A 22,167-nucleotide genomic window follows, 5' to 3' on the forward strand; every position below is an offset into this window, starting at 1 on the left:
CTCTCTCCAAACAGTATGTAGAGTCTCCCTCATTCCTTTTTCACTGCTGCTCAGTACTCTACTGTATAGATTTACCAGTTTATTCCACCATTCCCTTACTGATGGATACGTGAGTTGTTTCCAATCTACTGGTATTACAAATAGTGCTGCAGTGAATAGCTTTGTGTATGTTACTTTATATTTTTGCCATCATATCTCCAGGAACTTTACTTCTGTTCTCACTTAATACTCACAATAACCGATGCCATGGATACTGGGTCTCCATCTTATGTATAAGCTTGATGTAAGGAAACAGCTGCTGTAGTACACAGCAGTCCAGCAACTGCAACAGCACATTACAGAGTAAGCCCTTAAAACGTGGAATAACACCCTCACTCCTACCTTACCATTCTTCTCCCAATATACATCTCTTCTTAGAGAAAAAGAAGTTATTTTGCCAAGTTAAACACCACAAAGAATAAACAAGGAGTTTAGTTTTATTTTCTCTGTGCATTTGCAAAACACTTAGGACTGACACAGAAAAAAATAAAACCTCCTGTGAAAAAAATTACACTTACAAAAGGAGGCCGGAGAGGGATTAGCGCCTTAGCCCCTGGGAGCTACAGCAACTCTGATTGGTCCAAGGAAGTGAACAGATATTGGGAGGCTATAACAAGAGGAAAGGCAATGAGAAATCACTGAGGGAGAGGGCCTCGAAGTGGGCCTCGAGGGGGAACTGGAGGCCGGGGAGTGGGTCTGGGTGGAGGGAGGGGCCCCCGCTGGTAGCCGTAGGGTGGAGGTCGTGGAGGGCCAGTGTATCCATGAGGGGGCATCAGTGGAGGAGGTCCACGCATACCATGCGGAGGCATAGGACCTGGGTGACCTGCAGGAAGAAAAGGAAAACTTAGTAAAAACAAGAAACAGGAGACAGTTCACACTGGGACAATGTAGAGAGAGGATAGACAGGGAGACAATGAAAAGAAATCTAAGAAAGAAAAGTAAGGAAGTGCAGTGGATAAGAGGTGTGACAAAAGAAGCTGCAAGAATGCCGCGTGAGGATGAGGGAGGTGGCTACAGCCTACTCACCCATGGGAGAGCCGAACGGAGGCCCTCGGGGGGGCATGCCCATTGGAGGAGGTCCAGGATGAGGCATTCCAGGTGGTGGTCGGGGTGGTGGCTGCCCCCCAGAGCCAGGGGGCCCAGCATGGGGGTGTCCTAAGCCATGAGGGCCATGGTGGGCCAGCTGCATCTGAGACATCCCTATAAGAACAAAACAGACACAAAGAGAAAGGAGACAAAAGGAAGTTAGACAAGAGGGCAAAGAAAACGAGACAGGAAGAGAAGAAAATGGAGAAGCAAGTGACATCAGGAAGAAGAGCATGGAAAATAAGGCTGGTAAAAAGTGCCCTTATCCTTGACTCCATTCCAAGAGAACAAACCAACTACCCAATCAATTCCCTGCCCCCTGCAGCTCACTTGCTCCTTCCATGATTTAGGCACTGTAATAGTGCTGCAACAGTACATAACAAATGGCGTGATTATTCTACGGAGTAGGATTTGGGAAGGTAACAGAGATGCTGCCTGAGCGAAGATCTAATTCTAAAGGATGAAAAGGAATTTTTCAGGTGGACAGCAGAATGGGAACAGAATATTCCAGGCAGAAAAGATTAGCATGTGCAAAGCACGTGTATGAGCAACAGCATAGTATGTGAAAGGAAATCCAGTAACTCAGTAATCAGGAGCAGCGTGCAGTCATAGGAGTAAGGGGAAGGAGCCAGATGGTGAAAAGCCTAGAATGCTACGGCAGTGAGTTTGGGTTTCACTCTGTAGATAAAAGGGAGCAACAGAAGAATTTTGAGCAAGGGTGTGTGAACATCTGTATTTTAGAAAAATTACTCTGTGGAAGTCGATGAAAGGTAGAGATAATTAGAGTCAAAGTGTCAGGATATTACTACAATAAATTAGGTGTGAAATAATGAGGATATGAGAGCCTGAACTAGGGCACTGGCAGTGGAGGTCAATGCCAGATATAAATAAGACTTGGTATTAAGAGTGGGGTGACAGGGAATAGTCAAACATAACTTCTAGATTTCTGAATCAAACACCTGAAAACAAAGAAAACTAGAGAAAGAATAGGTTTGAAGGGGAATGGCAGAAGAATGGAGCTGTCCATTAAACGCCAAGATTAAGGGTATGGAATGTTAATAACCATGGAACAGAGATACAGATCTAGGAGGCATCAGTGTACAAATAATGGAACTATGCAGAAAAGAGAGCCAAACACAAAAACCTAGGTACAAGCAGAGAAAAAGGAGCCCATTAAGGTGGATGCGATTAAGGATTCAGAGAGATAGATGGAGAATCCAGAAAAATCAAAAGAGACAAGATTTTCAAACAGGAGGGCATGGCCAGTTTCAAGTATAGCAAAGGTCAAACCAGATAAGGAGCAGAAGTGTTCCCTAGACCTGGCAATTAGGTCACTGCTTTTGGATGGAATTCAGAGGAGAGAATGTAAGTAAAAGTTAAGGAAACAAAAAATAGCAAGTATAGTTATACTCTTTGGTAAAACTGAAATAAGAAATGAAGACAGGGTGGTAGTTGTTAAAGTAAACAGAGTAAAGTATCTTATATTTACTTTTACAAAAGAATGTCTGAAAGAAAGGAGAACTCTGGGACTATTTATTATTGCTGAAGGACAAAGAGCAGCAGCATAAGTGGTGATAGAGCTCCTCTACCAAGCTCATTCCTCTCCTTCCCAGCAAAGAACACCCACCTGGATGGGGCATCCCACCCGGTGGGAATGGGTGAGGATGTGAGTGTCCATGTCCAGGATGTCCAGCCCCTGGGGTTCCTGCTGATGGGGGGCCATGTCCTCCAGCTCCAGGAGGCATAGGTGGTGGGGGCATGGCTGGGGGTATCCCAGGTGGAAGGGCTCCAGGAGGCGGTACTGGTGGTGGGAAGGAGCCAGGAGGAGGCATGCCTATAGAGAAAATGTAAAAAGAGTTAACGACAGTGAGAAGAGAGTGCCTTTAGAGAGCCTGTTCCAATCTGGCCTCTCCAGGAAGGATGAGTCCTTTCCCCCTCCTCCCAGCTCTCTAAGGTCAGAAACAATGCTAGATGACTCAAACAACACCTTCTGGAGAAACTCAACAACTTGCTTCCCTCCACAATCATCACCCCTCAATCCCTTTCTTATCACTTACTGACTCAATGTCCTTCCCTTTCCAGGTTCTTTTTCCTTCTCCTTACCTGCCAGCCCCCCAACCCAAGACAAACATGTTTTTTTGTTTGTTTGTTTTTGTTTTTTGTGGTACGCAGGCCTCTCACTGTTGTGGCCTCTCCCGTTGCAGAGCACAGGCCACAGACTCCGGACTCACAGGCTCAGCGGCCATGGCTCACCGGCCTAGCCACTCCGCGGCATGTGGGATCTTCCCGGACCGGGGCACCAACCCGTGTCCCCTGCATCGGCAGGCGGACTCTCAACCACTGCGCCACCAGGGAAGCCCCCAAACATTTTTTTTTTTTTTTTGCTGTATGCGGGCCTCTCGCTGTTGTGGCCTCTCCTGTTGTGGAGCACAGGCTCCGGACGCACAGGCTCAGCGGCCATGGCTCACGGGCCCAGCCGCTCCGCAGCATGTGGGATCTTCCCAGACAGGGGCACGAACCAGTGTCCCCTGCATCGGCAGGCAGACTCTCAACCACTGCACCACCAGGGAAGCCCCCCCAAACATATTTTTTATCAAAAGCTTTACCTGGTGGAGGAAGCCCAGACCCCAGTGATGATACCACAGGATTCGGAGCAGAGGGTGGAGGGGGTGCATCTGCAAACAGCTGATGAGGGCGGTCAGCCTGGGAGAGTGGGTTCTGTGCTGCCAGAAGTCGTTCAGCGGCTGAGCCATGGCGTTCACCTTTGGAGTCCTTCTTGAAAGCATAGGACACGGTGATTGGGCGGTTACAGAGGTACTGCCCATTCATGGCCTCAATCGCTGCATCCGAAGCATCAAACGAAGCGAAGTTAATAAAGGCATAACCTTTGGAGTTGCCTGTGTCAGGGTCCCGCATAATCTTGGGGGTTTGTAAGATGACCCCAAAGGCGCTGAAAGTATCATAAAGCAACTTCTCATCGATCTCTGGGTCCAGGTTCCCAATGAAAATGTTGGCCCCCACATCCAGGTTTTTGTTGTGAGCTGATGCCTTGTTCACCCGTATTGGTTTCCCATAGAGTTTGATCATGTTCATGATCTTAATGGCATAGTCAGCATCTTCCTCACTCAAGAATTCCACAAAGCCATAGCCTGGGGGAGTGCAAAGAAGAGGTTAACAAGTGATTCCATATGAGGTATAACTCATTTGCCTTCTGAAGCACAAAGAACAAGAAATAATAATCTCACTTCAACTGAGAATGGTTCCAGAAACAAACTGTGAGTTAGGCTTCAGAGAAAAAAATCCTTAGTTTGCTCATTCCAAGACAGTTATGAATACTGCTGGGGGCCTCCTGGAGCAGCCTGTCCCCTCAAAACATAACTGCAATTCTTGCCATGTACTCACCTTGGTGCTGACCAGTGACTCTATCCTTTGGCATGTGGGTGTTGACTACTGGCCCTGCCTGGAGAAATAGCTCCCACAGCAGCGGTTCGCTAACCTTCTCATCGAGGCCCCCCACATACACAGTGGCATCTGGAGGACAGGATTAGGAGGTTAGGGCAGAGATGAGAGGAGATAGGGAGGTAACGGGAACATGAAGATGGAACCCAGGCGGGGGATTTGGGGGTTGAGACAGGGTATAGGAGCAAAGAGGGAAAGACAGAGAGAAAAAAAAAATACGTTAGCTTAAGCCCTTACACCTCCTCCTTTCCAGAAAACAGATAAACTTCTTAAGTCTAACTTAGAGTTCTAGAGCAAATTCACTTCGTAACTTTTCTTTTTCTTTTTTTTTTTTTTTTTGAGTGGGAAGGCAGCAGGGGATTGGACATAGCATCACACCTACAGGCCTCAGCCTGCGCCCGTCCATCCCGTCCCCAGCAGGCATCGGGGCAGGTCTGGCACCCTTCGGAACGGCCCAATCTCCCGCCCCGGAGGAAACACTGCTGGCCCTAATCGGGGCCCCCCAAACTCCCTGAGTTCATTCCGGGCTATCCCCTCCAGTCACCCTGGTTCCGCTCGGAGATCGGCCCGGCCGCCATGGCGAAAGAACTCCCGCCGTCTCCAGACAACGATCCCGCCCCCTGACCTCAGTCACAACTTCCACTTCCGGGGCGAAAGGTGACGTGAGGCGGTGGGCGGGCCCTAGGCAGGGGAGGAGCCGGAAGCGGCCGCGGCCATCTTAGGAGCCGCTGATACTTGAAGCGGCGGAGGTGACGGTGTTTGAAGTGCGTCTGGGAGTTGTCAGGGCGGGGCAGGCGAACGGAAACGCCCAGATCCTCCTAAGGTAGTGCTAGACGTTAAAGGGTCACACTGCTCCCGAAAATGTCAATTCAAAAGCTGAGAGAACTAAACTTCACTCTTCATGTATTTTGTAGCCTTCTTTCGTTTCCCAGAGAAGGGTGTGCTGAGGAACCCCCGAACGCAAGGCGTGGAGGCAGAGCTGTCCGCCCCGACCCGCAGCCTTTGGACAGATACGGCCTCACAGCCCCGGCCTGGGCTTGAGGTATTTCGTTTTTCCTCAGCGAGGGGATTGCGGAAGGTCTGAGCTCGCCTAGGCGTTATTGCATAGAGAGTGAGGGGAACATGAGGCTCAGAGGTGGAGTGATAGCAAAGCTGAAGGGTGGTTGACACAGAAGCCCAGAGTCCTCTGTCTCAACGTCCAGAGCGCACCCTGACGCCCAGCAACGTCTGGGTGTCTTTTGACCCATCTGCACGGAAGAGAGAACCCAAATTGCCTGTGAATTCTTAAGAGCCTCCCCTGACCCATCCCCTTATTTCCTTAGCAATAGTATGGTCGGTACCTTCCTCTCTTGGGTCACACCCCCTTCGCCCACCCCCACCACCACTCTCTTACCTAGGTTCCTTTATTCAGACACAAGAAACAATGCCAGCAGCGTGTATAAATATTGTGCTTTAATGAACTCCTTAAATAGAAATGTCACGACAAAAATATACAATTGGAAGAGACGGTGTCTCCCATACCCATGGAAAACTGTAAAGGAAGAAGTAGAAATCGGAATTACAGGAACAGCAAGAGGAGGTGAGAAGGAGGCCTGTAGGCCATCTTGTTGCCGCTGGTAAATGGTATCTCTGATCTCACAATTTACCAGCTCAGTATCCAAAATTTCCATCCAAAAGGGATGGCATTGCCCTGAAAAAAGGATGCGATCATATTCTGGATTGTTTTTGTTTGTTTTCGTTTCTTAATTCTTCAAATCACAAGAAACTATTTAAACCAAACAGGGCAGGGTAAGAGTTGGATAAGGTCAGCACCACCCATCTGCACTGGAAACTCAAGTCAGTGAGCTTGTTTAAGGGCTGGCGTATGAGAGCTGAGGCAGCAAGACCAGGTAAGAAAAATTGAAGGATTAGACAAAACTCTCCCTCACCCCAGACCACCCTCTGCCCTGCCCATGAGAAAGCCAGCAATTTCAACGGGACTGGGACATAATGGTATTTGGATTTCTTTTCTTGGAGTGATCCTCAGGAGATATTCTTGGTGTCCATTTCCTTAATAACTCCTGAAGATGGGCTAGCTCAGCCTGAAGGCCAGAGATCGTGGGAGCTGAGAGTCCCATCTGGGGAGGGGGTGAAGAGAGGCAGAGAGGAATATTATTTTAGCTGCAGCTCTCTGCTCCTGGCATCCTTAATTCTCTTTCCCCCTCCAACTATGCCCTAGTTTCCACTTGATATTAGTCACAAGCAGTTTCCCCACACTCCCAGACCTATCCACTTTCATACCAACAAGAATGGTACCTCATTTCCCAGACCCCCAGCCCTTTCCCTTTCCAGCTCCTGGAAATATCTGGTTTCTCCTAGAATTTCTGGTTCAGCAGTCAGGCCCCTTCTCCCACTCCCAGTCCCTGTTTTTACTTCTCACCTGGACCTCAGGCCTTCCCCTCAGGTAGCAGCGTCTCCAGAGCCTGATTTGGGGTCCCAGATATCCAGGCAGCAGCAGCCCTGGGGGTAAAGGGCAAGCTCCCCAATGTGCGGGGAGCCCCCACTCCTGATCAGCCAGGCTTTCAGAGGAGATAGCAGGTCGAGGGAGCCAACGAGAAGAGACTGCCAGCAGGGAGGGACTGTCCCGCCAAGGACAGAGCTGATTCAAGGGGGTCAGGGCCCCTCTAGAGAAGAGCCACACGGAACTGGGGGGCCCAGGAACCATGAAGCTTGGCTAAGGAGGAAAGGGAAATCAACTGACAACCTAGAAAACTGATGACCCCAGTTTCCCCAAACTGGGTCAGGAAGGAATGTCCAGCTGCCACTCACTCAACACTGCACGTGTGATCAAACTACCAGCCTCCGCCCTAGAACTCTTTATCTGCTCTCCTTATTAGCCTTCAGACTAGGCCTCAGGACTGATTCAAGTTGATTTTAGGGAAACATAAAAATGTTTGCGTGAGACAGGAAGACTAATAAGGACGAGGAGGGCAAAAAAGATGCTTTATGTTGACTTTAGGATTTCTGTCTTCCTGGGGACAGTCAGGTACTATAAATGCCAGCTAACAGAAGAGGAGTGAGGACCTCAGACACTGTCTTTTCACTTCTCATCTAGTGGGATGAGCCTGTGAGAGAGTCAGAAGAATTTAGGAACTTTAGACACCTCACCTGCTGTCTAGGGAGCCATGAATCTGGGCAGTGTTCTGGGTCATAGCCAAGATTATGGAACTGTAGTATCTGTTCCTTGCTGTAGCGTAAGTCCCAGTCCCAGACAGATAGCTGTGGGTTAACAGAGTTCCCAGCTGGGGGCTGGGTGTACCCTGCAGTATAGACTTGGGTATAGGTGTTGAACTGGATAGAGGAAACAAGAAAAGGATGGTTAAACAAACAAAAATATAATAATCCTTCTCCCAAGTCTAGAGAGAAATCATGAAATTCTCATCTCTTAAGAATCAGATATAGGGTGAAAGTCCAGTCCTGAAAGTGAGCATCAACCTCCCCCTTTCCCAATCACAGACCTCACTTTGCATAATCAAGACTAAACTTCAGAGAGTAGTGGGGTTTTCTGGGGTTTTTTGGGGGGTGGGCGCACTGCACAGCTTGCGGGATCTCAGTTCCCCAGCCAGGGATTGAACCTGGGCCACGGGAGTGAAAGCCCAAAATCCTAACCAGTAGCCCACCAGGGAACTCCCAGAGAGTTCTTCTTAATGGGGGGACAAAAAGACAAGTCAAAAATGGAACTCACTGACCTGTCCACTCTGCTTTCCACGCTCCCAGGGAGTGTCTCTCAAGAATGTAAGGGTGTCAGGAACCCTGACGCTGTCATGAAGAGCAAGAAGGAAGAACTCAGAGAATTCAAACTCAGCTGGAGACTGCTGGAGGAGCTGCCAGACGCAATCAAGGAAGAGGAGAAACACTGGGGCCTGAGAAGAGGGAAATTAAGAGGTTGGAAGGGGTTATGGGGACCTGAATGGGGAGGATGACAAAATAACAGGGGATGAAGGGCACAGGAACAGAGGACACTGAGGAGGTCAGGGAGTGGAAATCTCAGTTGAGGTAGGGGGTTGTGGTCCCTCACTCATCTGGGTCTCCCTTCAAGCTTAGCCCAACCTCATAACCCTTTGGACCTAATTCACCTCCGATGGATTTTACTATTTAATTTTCTCATCCCCGTACTTCTTAATAATACTCTCCCAGTACCCTCCCCAAACATTCTCACCTCTTCACTGGCCCCAGTTCCCCCAAGTCGGGTCAGGAAAGGATGTCCAGCTGCCACCCACTCTCGCTGCACTAGTGATTGGAAGCCAAGCAGTGTCCGGGCTTCAGGGGCTGAAAGCAGCTGGACGAGTGAAGAGAGGAGGCCATTGAAATCACGATCACCGCGCTCTGGGTGATAAAGAGGGATAAGGGACAAAGAAGGAAGGCCAAGAAACTAGGGCAGAAGAGAGTGAGAAAAAGAAACATGGCAAGAGGAAGTGAGCAGCACAGAGGGGGAAAGTTTGGGGTAGGTAGGATTGAGAGGGCACATAAAAGTGAAGAGAAAACAAAGACTTTGAGTGATTCACTTCATACACTCCACCGAGATAGAAATACCCAGCTTCACATGTAGGAAGCAGAATCATAAATGTCCAACCAGCTTCCACATTTTCCTTCCCACCCCAACCCCAATCCCCATCCTCTGATGGAAGGACGGGAAGAGAGGGCTGAGAACCCCTCTGTTAGGGACCACAAGCTTAGTGGGGAGGGAGAAGTAGCACTGAAGGATGAGTTAGAGCTGATGGGTAGTTCCTAGCAAAACGAGAGGATGCTAGCACTGGGAGGGGACAAGGAAGCTTTATAGGTCTCCCTTCCTGAGCAGAATCCAGTCAGGTGAGTAAAGAGAAAAGGCAAGGAATGGAGTGGGTTGGCCCAAGAAACTCACCTTGAAGTACTACAGAGCGAACCCTGGATGTCACTAAGACTGAGATGTCACTGGCCTTTCGAAGACAAGACCTGGAGGAGTGGGTGAGGAAGAGAAGGGGAGAATAACAAGCCTGGAGGAAGGGAATGATGGGTCAGGGGATACAAGAGAGACAGACTCCCAATTCATTCCCCCTCTCCTTCTAAGGAGAAACAAATAACAGTCTTCTTGGGGAACCAAGGAGAAGAGTTAATGGAAGACCATTTAGGAGTCAGAGGGAGTACCTGACGTAGTCCAACCATCGTGTTCCATCCAGAGCTGAGAGCCATTTATCCTCAGCCACAGGTGAATCTGAGAGAGAGTAGAGGAGTCAGAAGGGCAAAGAGATCAGGAGAACTGGGAGTTCAGGATCCAGAATTAAGAAGGGTTAATAATAAGTTGGGTAGTGGTTGGGTCTGGGGATAGGAATGAGAAGTAACTACAAATGGCTATGAGGTTTCTACAATTAAGTTGTGGCGATGGTTGTACAACATTGTAAATACAATGAAATGCATTGAATTGTACACTTAAGATGGGTGAAGGGTGAATTTTATGGTACATAAATTATATCTCAATGAAGCTGTTTTAAAAAAAAGAATATCTTGGGGTCAAAAAGACAGGAAATCAGTGAGTCTGTGGGAGATGGGAGTTGAGTAGAAAACTAAGGATCAGTGGGTTGAAGGGGTACTCATCCACAGCAGGCAAAAGGGTAGACCAGGTTAGGGTTAGCAGACCTAGAGATGGGGTAAGGGGTCAAAGTTTATCTCACCAGGTAGGCAGAGGGCCCTCAGCCTCAGGTGGGCAAGTTGGACGTCTGCAAGACTGGGGAGCTCATCCATAGTGTCTACCAGGACAACGTCTGAATGCCCAGCCTGGAGCATCGACTCCACTACTCTGGAGGGGAGAGAGTCAGAAAGTAAGGGAAGGTGTCTGCCCTGAATATCTAACGCTTGATTCTTCTCATCAAACCTCCCCTCACCTGATATCATCCTTGTTGGGGTCACTGGCTGTATAGAAGCCACCAGAGCGGAGAAGATCACTACCCCCAGGGTGATGCCAGGACAGGCGCTTCACGTGGATGAGAGAAGGATCATTGAGGGAGAAACTCCTAGCCCCACCCTACCCCTGCCCCCACACTGACCTCACAGGGATCCCCTCCCTCCACAATGACCCGTAACCTCCCATGACCCTCTAATTCCCAACCGTTACCCTCACCCTCACACTGACCGGTCCACGGCTCTGATGGAAGTGGCCAAATGCTCTCCTGACCTCACTGTCCAGAGTTCGGTTAGGGACCCAGAAGTAACGGGGGAGGCTGTGAAATTGAGAGTTATGTCACAGCTTGGCTCAGTGACCTCATTATAATGCAAACCTGCTATTACAAGGAAGCTGCTTAGGAGGGGATCATTCCAAGGGATCTCAAGTTTAGAGATCTAGGAGTTAAAGGGGATAGCTTTGCGGATGTCCTAGGAGGCTGGAGTTTGTGGGAAGTCCTAGTTTTAGAGGATCAGAGAAGTGTGGGAAGATTGAGGGGGCAGCAGGGGTTGGGTGGACTGGGGGATCACCTGGTGGCTACGTCGAACCTCTCGTTGACAGTGCTGACCCTCCAGCCCCTGGCCCCCTGCTTTTTCCGCTCAATCTCCCAGTCTTCTGATGTCTCCAAGAGGGGAATAGGTGGTTTTCTGGAACCAGAACTCTGGCCTAGGGCAGGAGGGAGGCACAGAGGAGGAGGAAGAGGAACCAGAGCCAGCTCAGCTCTTTTGCCTTCAGCCAGCTTCTGCTTTTTCAGACTCTCTACCCTTTCCTTATCCTAAAGCCCCCACACTCACCAGCCTTGCTCAGGGTTATCCCTGCATACTGTTGGGCTTGACTGTTCTGAGCTCTGGCTTGGACAATGGCCATGGTCACCTGTAGAAGAAAGGACATCCCATCCTTTGTCTCAGACTGAAGTGAAAAGAAGGAAATAGGGCTCATGTGTTGCTCCACTGTCTTTGCTGCCAATAGAGAAGAAAAGCGAAGACAATCCCTAACGAAGGGAGCTTCCACAGGTCATGGGGACTGGAGTCAGGGGAACACATTTAGGACCAGAGAATGACAGAATGGTAATTCTGGGAGGAATCTTGGGGATAATCTTATGCAACCCTCCCTGTTTTTCAAAGGAAGAAACTTGTCCACAGTTACACTCCTGATAATTGGCAGAGCTGGGCTAGAATTCAGGCCTTTACTCTCATTATACTATCATTTTAGTCACTCCTTGAGAAGAGAAGCAGAGAAAATGATGAGAGGGATCTTGGGAGACAGGGGACTATTGGGAATTTCCAGGGAAAGGATGCCAAGGTTCTAAGGGGAAGAGGGGTCCTTGGGCTGGAGGCCTCTTACCTGAAAGGCCTGTGGCTCTAGTCCTCCAGCCTCAAAACCAACTCTGAGTAGCCGGAAGTCTTGGCCATGAATCAGAATCTCCTCAGGGATAAATTTAAGCAGGGACCCTGGACGGAGGAGCTGGACTCGGGACAGGCCATTCACTGAAGTCAAGAGAGAGTGGAGTGAAGTAAGTCAGAAAGAGAAAAACAAATACCGTATGCTAACACACACATATATATATGGAATCTAAGAAAAAAAAAAAAGGAACCTAGGGGTAAGATGGGAATAAAGACACAGACCTACTAGAGAATGGACTTGAGGATATGGGGAGGGGGAAGGGTAAGCTGTGACAAAGTGAGAGTGGCGTGGACATATATACACTACCAAACGTAAAATAGATAGCTAGTGGGAAGCAGCCGCATAGCACAGGGAGATCAGCTCAGTGGTTTGTGACCACCTAGAGGGGTGGGATAGGGAGTGTGGGAGGGAGGGAGAGGCAAGAGGGAAGAGATATGGGAACATATGTATATGTATAACTGATTCACTTTGTTATAAAGCAGAAACTAACACACCATTGTAAAGCAATTATACTCCAATAAAGATGTTAAAAAAAAAAAAAAAGAGGTAGAGAGCGGTACAGCCATGGATCAGGGTCCCTCTAGGAGGAACTCTTCCAGCCCATCCCACTCCATCCACTCAGGCTGTCCTCTGAAAATAAAGGAAGGATGAGGAGGGGTTCCGATACTCCCAGTGAGCCCCTTCACCAAGCTCCCACACTTACCAGCCTCTAATCGCCCAATGTTGGCCAGGGAAAAATCATACTCACTGCTCAGGGGAGTCTCCTAGAGGAAGCACATGAACTGATGCTAAAGACATCTGAAGTCTCATTCTTTGTCCTACCTTGGCAGCCCTAACCTCCCTAGAGATGGTCCCCATGGACAATCCCTGATACTCTCAGAAGACAGCCCTTAAGCATAACTCTATCTCACTTCCTGTAATGTTTGTCTACATCTTCTAGACTCCCCTACCCACTTCCCACTAGTTGTCCTTTGCACTGCCCTAACCTTCTCACCTCACTCCGCTGCCATCCACAGGGCTGGAAGGTGACCCTCAGGTTGCTGCAGATCAGGGTTCCAGGCAGTTCAGGTTCCAACCCTTTCCTCACCCCTGGGGCCCATGCTAGGATCTGCTCCCCTGCAGGGCAAGAAGGGAAGCCAGGTTATGACTGTTCCCAGTACTGCCCACACTTGTATACACCCACTCCTCTCAGACAGGAGGATCTAAAGAGGGAAGATTAAGATCCTCCCCTAACCCCACTAGAATGAAAGCTTAGGAGGAGAGAATTTATATTCTTTTACTCTAGAGCCTAGAAAGTGCCTGGGACATAGTAGGCACTCAAATATTTATTGAATAAGTAAATAAGAGGAGTAACAGGGTCAAGAAAACAGAGGGACCATCAAGGTCCAAGCTCCCAGCCAGCCCTGGACAGAGAAGAGAGCAAACCTCAGGCAGAAGCACTTTGAGCCAGGAGAGGAGTACAGAGGTACCTTTGGTGAGGTTTGAAACAAGGTCTGAGGAGCATGAAATTTGGAGGAGTCTTTGGAGATCAGAAGTATTGGAAGGGCATTATTACCTGGGAGGCATCCAGAGGCCAGGCAGCTGCCAAGCTGATGACTCCTGGGCTCTGGCATCCCACTCCCCTGGACAGACTTTGGTCCAGAGAGCTGCGAAGGGTGTAGGGTTAATCCCTAGGCCTCTCCAATCCTGGGGTCTGGGGTTACTTCAGCAACCACCTCTGGAGGCCTACACTCAGACACTCAGGATAAACTGAGATCAGTGGCTGTGGGGAGCTCAGCACGGGGCGGGGTGGGGGGGGGAGGGGGTTGGCAGGTAGTTAAGGGAGGGGCTGGTTAATGGGTAATGAGACAATGAACTTGAAACTGCAAAAAAGACCAAGCTCCATCAACTGAGGAGGTCTCCTCCTCTAGATCCTTTTCTTCCCTCTTTCTCCACAAGATCCCCATTCACACCCTCTTGCCAGTGCCCCCCTCGCGCAAGCCCGTTTCCTCTCCTTACCCCCATCTCTGGCTCCTCCTTCTGGGGGGTGACGTTGAAACTCTGGCCCCGGCCCCCCCACCACATTTCTCTGGCTCCATCCGGGGATGGAGCGGTCAAGGGTGGGAAACCTCGAGGATGCTCAAGCCCCTTGGGGAGAGGCTGAATCTTGTAGTTGGAAGGAGGGAAGTCAGGGAGAGGGGCAGGAGGAAGATTCAAGGGAAAGGAGCATTTGAGGTGCAAGGAGCACGCTTTGGGGTCTTTTGAAAGGTGTGTCCAGCCCAGCTAGAGAAGGCTCCTCGGAAACTTCAGTCGACTCTGGAGAGGGCGGGAGAGATGCCCAGCCCCTTAAAGGAGAATACACACAATTTTGGAAAAGTGGAGAGGAAGTGGAGGAGCCTAAGAAAGGTGAGGAAAAAATGGGGGAGTGAGAAAATACCCAGATTCCCCGCTTTACCCCAAACCCAGATCCTATTGTCTTCCTGTTCATGAGCATTGGAGACTGTTTGAGGGGAGCAGTAGTGCCAAGTATTAAACTGGAATCATTGGGCCACTTTCCTGGACTCTCACTGATGGCTTCCCTGGGAAGCTGTTTTTGTTTTTTTGTCTTCTTAAAGGGGGTGGGGGTGGGGGAAATGTTAAAGTAGTGCAGACTTCCTTGCTGCCTCCCCTTACAGACCTAACAGAAGTGGTTGAGAAGAAATTTATTAATGGAAATTGGCCCTCAGGGTATTTTTGCCTGGGGAGGGAATTAGGGAGGGGGGTGAGTTAAAGTGTTTTTGTGTATCCTTCTCCAGAGAGCATGAAACATATCTCATGTGAAGGGTCCAGTGGAAAAGTAGGGAGAGAAATTGAAACATCTGCAGGATACAGACACAGGTACTGGTATGTTTACATGCAAGTTCTGGTGGTGGGGGTGGGAGGCTCAAGGAAAAGATCCACTTAATTCCACACACACACACACACACACACACACACACACACACACACACACACACACACACACAACCAGCTGGAAACTAGGGCCCATTCCAGGTACAGGAGCCCTCCCTCCAGCCCAGACATCAGATCTCCAAGTTAATGATTCATGTTAAGGACTTTGAAGGCTGAGGGTTGGAAACCTCTGTTAAGTGCAACAGTCCCATCCCCCCACCCTCCCCCTTGCAACCCAAGAAGCAAAGATGGGTGGGGAGGGCACTAGGAGGGAAGTAAAGGAACTGTAGGCAACGGTGACTGGGGGTAGGAATGCAAAACTCTAACTTTAGGTATGAAAAAGACATAAAATAAAATACAAAGTAATGAATTCATGAGCTGCTGTTTTATTGATTTTGAGTTTGTACAGAGGCAGCAATTCTTAGGTGGGGGCCCCAGTTTTCCAGTGACAACTCTCTCTTCCCCCCCACCAGCACACACACCCTTCCGGCCTCAGCTTTAAAAGTTCCCTGTCTTGGCTGCAACTGTGGAAATAGTGAAGATATTCTGAGGCAGGGAGTCAGTCTGGAACAGAGAGGCATACACCTGCTAGGAAGGTAGCCCAGAAGCCTGATTCTAGAAGTCTTAAAAGCTACCAAGCCACGCCACCCCCACCTGCATTCCATCAGCCTCGATCTCTTGGGGGGAAGAAAATATTTCCCAAGGTCTGTGGCAATAGGAAGAGCTGTGTACCACAGTTTAAAAATCCATGATCCACTTTCCTTCTCCCCACCACCCTTCATTCAAGAGCCTCATTCTATTCTTTAATACTTGAGGTGTAGGAGCAGCAGAGGAATATAGAGAAAAAACATCAGGGGAATGGTGGAAGGTCACAGGCAGAAAAAAGATGGGTGACTTGGATCAGCACCTCACCAGGAATGCAAAGGGGGCAGCAGCCGAGGGTTAAGTAACAGGAGGACCCCCCTCTGTCCATTCTACACACACCCAGTAGAGGTTTAGTGGATGAAAGGAAGGGTGAAGAGGCAAGGGGCTGTGTCAGATTTTTCCATTTTCAGAATCCTGGTCTGGTTGCAGGTTTGTGCCAGGAGTGAAGACTGCTGGGAGGGGCAGCTAGAGGAAGGAGGTGGAGCTGAGTGACTCACAAGATGAGTCACAGATCCAGTTATAAGCACAGAAAAGAGGCCAAGGTCCTCCCCACCCCCACTCCTCTCTGCGCCACTGTCAGCCAGCTTCCCTTTCTCTTTTCTACTGCCCCTTACCCAAGTGGCCAGTGAAGGGAGGTGGCATGGAGAAAGTCTCCATAGGGGATGTCATGATATTTTGCTAGTCAACTTAAGTTCAGGGGGCAAAACAGCCTGTAATTTGCAGACCAGGTATCTACAAAGTGAAAGAGACAGACTGCCTACATGAGTCACTGAATCTGTTGTTGAAGGGCCTGGAGGGAAAAGGAAATTAGAAAAATCTGGGGTGCAGGTGATTCCAGGCCGAGAAGGGGCTTCTGAGTCTGTCTTCTCACCTGTGGTTGTGTGTCTGGGGCACTGACTCCTTAGAGAAAGAAGAGAACAGAGTCCATAGGTGTCCGAGTAACTGGGGACAATTATCTTTGAACCTCCTTTATTGGGAAAGATAAAATGTGACTGGAACCTTGGACATGTGGCTGTTTAGAAAGTAGCAAGAATAGCAAAAGCTAGGTTCTCAGAATTCATTCAGAACCAGCTCCATTCTTTCCAGCTCAGTATCATTCTCAAATATGCAACAAAAAGTCATTGCTAATTTCTGTTGTGTTGGTCTGTGAGCTTTAGTTTCACTTGAGAAGAAACAGCCAACAGGAGAGGGAAGGAACTTCCCTCCAGGCCCTGTACAGCACTGAGTTAAACACCATCCGCACTCCATAAAGAGACTGAATCTTAAAAAAAAAAAACTTTTAATATAATCTTTTACTTTTGTTTTAGAATCCAGTGTGAGGGAAAAACGTTTGGTTAAATCTTGTAACTCTCAATAAAACCAGCATAGATTAAGGGAGGAATTTGGAGGCCTCTCCTATAGTATACTTGCTCCATCAGGGCTGAGATGGAGAACGTAGGGTGGAGGGGTAGCACTGTCTTAAATCAAAAGGGGAAAAATAAGAGCCCTGAAAAATCTTCCCTCTCCAATAAAAACCTCAGTAGGTACCCCAGTGCCTGGATTAAAGGACCTAGGTGCACTTATTTAAGCCTGAGAGATATCATCCCTCATCCAGGGTTGAGGGGTCTGCCTCCCCCCTTCACCCACACCCTCCTTAACTAAGGAATTTGGCTCATTTTGAGTGCACATCATGTACCCTTCTCCTCCCTTTTCCCCAACACAGTAATTGCATGAGCTTGCCTCTTCCACCCCCTCATCCTCCCCAAATACCATAAACCAACCAGAGTCTGTCTTCATTTTGCAGGCATTATTTTTTCACCACCCTCCCATTCCACAGCCCTCTCAAAGGATGAAGCAAAACAAACTTTACTCATCCCTATGGAAAAACATCCATTGACTCAGGGTCCCTCATCTTTAGAATAGAGAGGGTGTTTTTTTTTTTTAATGTGTCAATAAATAGTTACCTTCCCAAATTAAAAAAAGAAATGTATTTCTTAATGAAAAAGCTAGAGGGCCTAAATAAAGCCCTATTTTACCATATTCACCCCTAGGCCACCCACGAGAATTTCCACCTTTTTTATTTGAAAAGAAGTCAAAAGCAATTGGGATCGATTCATTTATAAATCAGAACAAAAGCAAAAATGACACAAGGTTTCCATTTTTGTTCATTTGTCCTCAGTTTTTAAAAACAAAAGTATTAACTAGAATCTAATAACAGGTCAAATCCAAACACAGCAGTCCAGTGGAGAATCAACTTTCCTGGTTTTATTCTCTGGGAAAGTCCCTGGTCTGTTTCCATTTCTATTGGTCCAGGCCAAAATCCTATGATATAGATGGATGCCTATGGGAAAGCTAGGTGAGCTATGCAAATTCTTGGTGTGGGTTTGAGCCACCTGTTGTTTGGGTGCATGTTAGGGGACGAAGTTCATAAGGTGGTGGTCTCACCAATGTTGTTCTAACCCCGGAAACAGGGTAAGGTGAGCAAGGCACTCACTTTGGGCACAAAATTTAAGGAGTGCCCCAAAACCCAGTAACCAAGATACTATGTTAACACAGTATATTTTGAAAATCGAAACTAATGTAAAAAAATCCACAATGACTAAAGTATCAAAATTTTAAATAAAGACAGGATTCAACCCGTACTTGCTCAATTCAGCGTTCCTACCCTCACTCTAACCCCAGTCCTGTTGGATTCTGTCTTATTTAAGATTCTGATATTTTGCTTATCATGGATTTTTTGCATTAATTTTTTAAAATATTGCATTAAAACAGTATTTATCTTGATTACTAAGTTTTTGGTATCTCCTTAAGTTTTGAACCTGAGGGGCGTGCTTGTCTCACACTAGTCCCAGTCCTGCCCAGAAATATATACATACCCTCCACCCTCCTTTGGAACCTATCTCCTTTGACCTCATCTCATTGCTTCCTTAACACCAGGTTTGTTTTCAAATAAAAGCCTAAGAATTAACAGCTATGGAAATTATTAAGTCAACAATCAGATTTAGAAAATAAGTGACTTTTCAAGTTTGTTGAGGAGAAAGGAAACTTTCTAAATTGTGAGCAGTTCCAATGAATAGGACAGTCTTGGCTGGCTTTGTTACCAAGGGGGAGATGGGATGACAACTTTCCTGATTGGGCAGAAGCAACACAGGGCAAATACGAGTCCCCCTAACACACATACCCAGCCCATGTCTGCCTTGGATCAAATGTGGGGATTACATTCCACAGGATGGTTTATGAGTACATACCTCAAAAGAGAAATCCAAATACAGAAAAATAGCCCCAATTAACACTCTGGACACTTAAGTACACTTATTCCCCTTCCTCATATGCACCCAGGAGTGTATACAATTGCATAGTTGATTTTTTTTCCCCCCAGAAAAAAAAAATTTAAAGAAAAGGGAAAATTGGCCCAGGATAGGTCCTCCAGTTTAAAGCTCTTAGAAATGGTGCTGGCCAGAGCATAGGCTGTCCAGACTTGTGCTTTGTGCAAAATGCAAAGGAGCTCCCCGCTACTGTGTCCACAGACCCACTCCCACCCTCTGGGGAAAAGGATGGGGGGGGCAGCGGGGGGGGAGGGGGAACCCAAAGACAGATCAGCTCATTGGGAGTAATCTGTGATCTGTGGTTATAGTTCACTAAAATATATTTCTCTACCTTTTTATAAATTGCCCCTAACCCCTACCCCAAGTTTCAACATCAGTCCTATTATCAAAAATATCTCTTCTTACAAAGTATTTTTATTATTTTAATAAACTAACCACAGATTAAGGTCAGCTATGGCTTAACAAAAGAAGCCGGGACGTTAAGTTCATTCTCCAAAAGTAGAGAGGAAGGAGAAAGAATCACTTAAATAGGAGGAAAAAAAAATATTTTTTAAAATGTTTTTGCTTGCTGGGGTCTTTTTGTTTCTTTTCTTTAAAAAAAAAAAAAATTCCAAAAAATAAGTTGCTTTCTACAGAAACACAGCAGCAGAGGATGGTAGTGCTCTATTTAGGTTTTTGGTTTTGTTTGAAACAGTCTGGCCAAAAGTCTGTCCTCCTCCCACCCCTCTCCCAAGGCGCACTCAAACCCCAATATGTGGTTATTGCTAGTAGTTAAAAAAAGATCACCTCTGTACCAATTCACCTGGAGAAAATTCAACACACACAGCTGCTCTTCTCATCATTCTCTTGCCTTCCCCAGAGGGAACTTTTGTTGTTGTCGTTGTTTTTTAATAAAATTAAAGTCTTAAAAAAAAAATCACAACCTTCTTAGCTCAGCCCTCAAAAAGGATGAGAAAAAGATAGGGGGCAATTGGCAATCTCCTATCGAACTAGAAGGGATGACAGATAGCTGTTTAGAAGGAAATCAAACTCAAGAGGAAGAAGATTCCCCTTTTAAGTTTCTCCCTTTCCCATCTCACTAAACTGATTTAAGCCAGCCCCCTCCTAATAAGCATCCATAAGCACACGTTACTGCCTTGTCTTTCCAGATCCTTCAAGAGGAAAAATTTATCCAACACTAAATTTCTACCTTAATTCAACTCAACAGAAAATTTGACTAATTTCCCAGTTCCCTCCACACTCCCAACTCCACCACCATGTGCTTTTTTCCAACCTAAAAGAACTTTGGTCTGTTTTTTTCTTTTATTGACTGAGAACCTCCTTTGCCAGTTCCTCCCCCAGACTTCTGCCCACCTCCCCACCCCCTCACATCAAATCTTCCCTTACACTTTCCCTTAGGTCCTGGGATGGACCCAAGGGATTATGACACAGAATTACCATCTTTCCCCGCTTGTACCTCCTCAGTACCATTAAGTCAAGATGGGCAAAGGACCAGTAGAGCCCTTGAGGCACCACCATCCAGCCCTGACCTGCTCTTGCCAGCCTGGCAGCTCTCCAGAGCATACACACTTAAAAGTTTCTGGCCAGGTTCACACAAACATTACTGCATTTGCCCCATCAACATGGAGGCTGGGTCTTATGAGCCAATTAATTGAGATTAACTTTCTTTGTTTAGCCCCCTTGCCCTCCAGGGTTTCCCCATTCAGAACCTGTGCACCAGCAGCTCCCCACCCGGTTCACGTTCCCTTCTCCTCAGTTCTTCCCTGTAACAGCAGGAGCAGAAGTTGTTTGTCTCAGGGTGTCCATAGAAGCTGCAGTTCGGTTGTTTGCATTTGGTCTGGGTTGGGGGAAGCCCCCGGGGACCTCCAGCCCATCCATCTGGCTCAGGGGGCTCTCTGTAGCCGTTGCTATAGGAATCAGCCACGCGGAAGTGGGGTGGTAACAATGCACCCCTGTGAACTCCATCCTTGGAGTGACTGCCTGGCTCCAGAGAAGGGATGCTGTCCTGACGGGGGTAGGGTCGCCCAGGAGGGCACTGTCTGGGGAAGGTGGCATATGGTGGCAGGCCCCCCCCACATGGCCCCCCTGCCATCTGCCTCCGGGGCTCCTGGCAGTGGACTCCACCCCCAGAAGGTCGAGGGATAGTAAAGCCACCAGGGTAGCCAGTAGACAATGCCACCGCCTTGGACTCTGCTGGAGGGGCAGTCAGCAGCTCCTCCCCGCCATCTGGCTCTGGCTTTTTGGCTGGAGGAGGCCCACTCCCTACCCCTCCATTCATGATCTTCCTCTCTGCCTCCTTCTGCTTCTGCTCTGCCAGGAATCTCTCCTCAGCATCAGAAAGGTAGCGTTGGATCATCTCCTCCTGATATTGGTGACGGTGACCCATCTTCAGGGTTCCAACAAAAATAAACTTCCCCTCCCCTTGCATTGCAATCCTCAAAATGCTCAGGCTTTGCATCACCTCCTGGCTATACTTGCTCCCTCCATTACCAACAGACTCAGAGGTGGGCTTCTCAGTTACAGGCCCATCCCCAGCTGCCTCCTCTTTGCCACCCTTCCAACTCTTCAGTGAGTTTTTCTTCTTCTTCTCCAGTGTCTCAGTGCCACTGCTTACCCCCGACCCTGTTCCCATCCCTCCAGGCTTAGAACCCTTGCTGTGCATCAGGCCTCCCATGTTCTTCTTGAGCTTGCTGCCCAAGGTTTTGCCAAAGCTGCCCAGTTTGTTAGCCACAGAATCTGCTCTTTTCTTGTCCTTTTCCCGGTCTCGTTTTGACTTCTCTTTCCGCTTGCTGCCCTCATTGCTGGCAGAACTGCTGCCAACTGACTCCTTGTCTGATTCCCCAGACTCAGGAGTGGACCGGGGCTCATCTCCAGCTGAGGCTGTCGGGGACTCAGGCTGGGCCAGGGGAGCCTGGAAGAGACAAGAAAGTGGCTGACAGATATAGGATGGATAAACAACAAGGTCCTACTGTATAGCACAGAGAACTATATTCAATATCCTGTGATAAACCATAATGGAAAAGAATATTAAAAAAGAATGTGGGGCTTCCCTGGTGGCGCAGTGGTTGAGAGTCCGCCTGCCGATGCAGGGGACACGGGTTCGTGCCCCGGTCTGGGAGGATCCCACATGCCGCGGAGCGGCTGGGCCCGTGAGCCATGGCCGCTGAGCTTGTGCGTCCGGACCCTGTGCTCCACAACGGGAGAGGCCACAACAGTGAGAGGCCCGCGCACAGCAAAAAAAAAAAAAAAAAAAAAAAAAAAAAAATGTTAAAAAAAAAAAAAAAAAGAATGTGTATATGTGGATAACTGAGTCACTCTGCTGTACAGCAGAGATTGGCACCACGTTGTAAATCAACTATACTTCAA

At 48.1% G+C, this 22,167-nt stretch overlaps 3 protein-coding genes across 8 annotated transcripts in view; all 3 read right to left on the minus strand.

Annotated features, from left to right (window-relative positions):
- Positions 1-456: 456 nt before the first annotated feature.
- SF3B4 (splicing factor 3b subunit 4) lies at positions 457-5,218 on the minus strand. Its single transcript, XM_032610094.1, has 6 exons — positions 5,129-5,218; positions 4,528-4,656; positions 3,732-4,274; positions 2,753-2,959; positions 1,066-1,239; positions 457-862 (listed from the first exon to the last, which is right to left on the minus strand). The coding sequence occupies exons 1-6, from the start codon at positions 5,160-5,162 to the stop codon at positions 675-677; spliced, it is 1,275 nt and encodes a 424-aa protein (XP_032465985.1). The 5' UTR covers positions 5,163-5,218; the 3' UTR covers positions 457-674.
- A 798-nt stretch (positions 5,219-6,016) lies between these two features.
- Positions 6,017-14,320, minus strand: MTMR11 (myotubularin related protein 11). Of its 5 annotated transcripts, none has more exons than XM_032625292.1 (17): positions 13,940-14,320; positions 13,497-13,587; positions 12,936-13,057; positions 12,690-12,705; positions 11,882-12,024; positions 11,332-11,410; positions 11,068-11,203; positions 10,730-10,817; positions 10,482-10,570; positions 10,272-10,396; positions 9,748-9,814; positions 9,485-9,555; positions 8,783-8,949; positions 8,313-8,486; positions 7,732-7,914; positions 7,004-7,297; positions 6,017-6,701 (listed from the first exon to the last, which is right to left on the minus strand). In XM_032625292.1, the coding sequence occupies exons 1-17, from the start codon at positions 14,003-14,005 to the stop codon at positions 6,555-6,557; spliced, it is 2,058 nt and encodes a 685-aa protein (XP_032481183.1). In that variant the 5' UTR covers positions 14,006-14,320; the 3' UTR covers positions 6,017-6,554. The 5 variants fall into 5 exon arrangements, with proteins under 5 accessions (XP_032481183.1, XP_032481175.1, XP_032481192.1 ...); XM_032625284.1 differs by having other exon boundaries at positions 12,645-12,705; XM_032625309.1 differs by having other exon boundaries at positions 6,559-6,701; positions 7,004-7,083; positions 12,645-12,705.
- An 897-nt stretch (positions 14,321-15,217) lies between these two features.
- OTUD7B (OTU deubiquitinase 7B) overlaps positions 15,218-22,167 on the minus strand; it is a 56,430-nt gene continuing 49,480 nt past the window's right edge. For both annotated transcript variants that reach the window (XM_032625277.1, XM_032625269.1), the window contains one exon: positions 15,218-21,712. In XM_032625277.1, coding sequence (XP_032481168.1) covers positions 20,504-21,712 — 1,209 coding nt within the window. In that variant the 3' untranslated portion in view covers positions 15,218-20,503. The remainder of the gene's footprint in view (positions 21,713-22,167) is intronic.

This window comes from Phocoena sinus, chromosome 1 (genome assembly GCF_008692025.1).
Source record: "Phocoena sinus isolate mPhoSin1 chromosome 1, mPhoSin1.pri, whole genome shotgun sequence".
In the NCBI taxonomy this organism is placed as follows: domain Eukaryota; kingdom Metazoa; phylum Chordata; class Mammalia; order Artiodactyla; family Phocoenidae; genus Phocoena; species Phocoena sinus.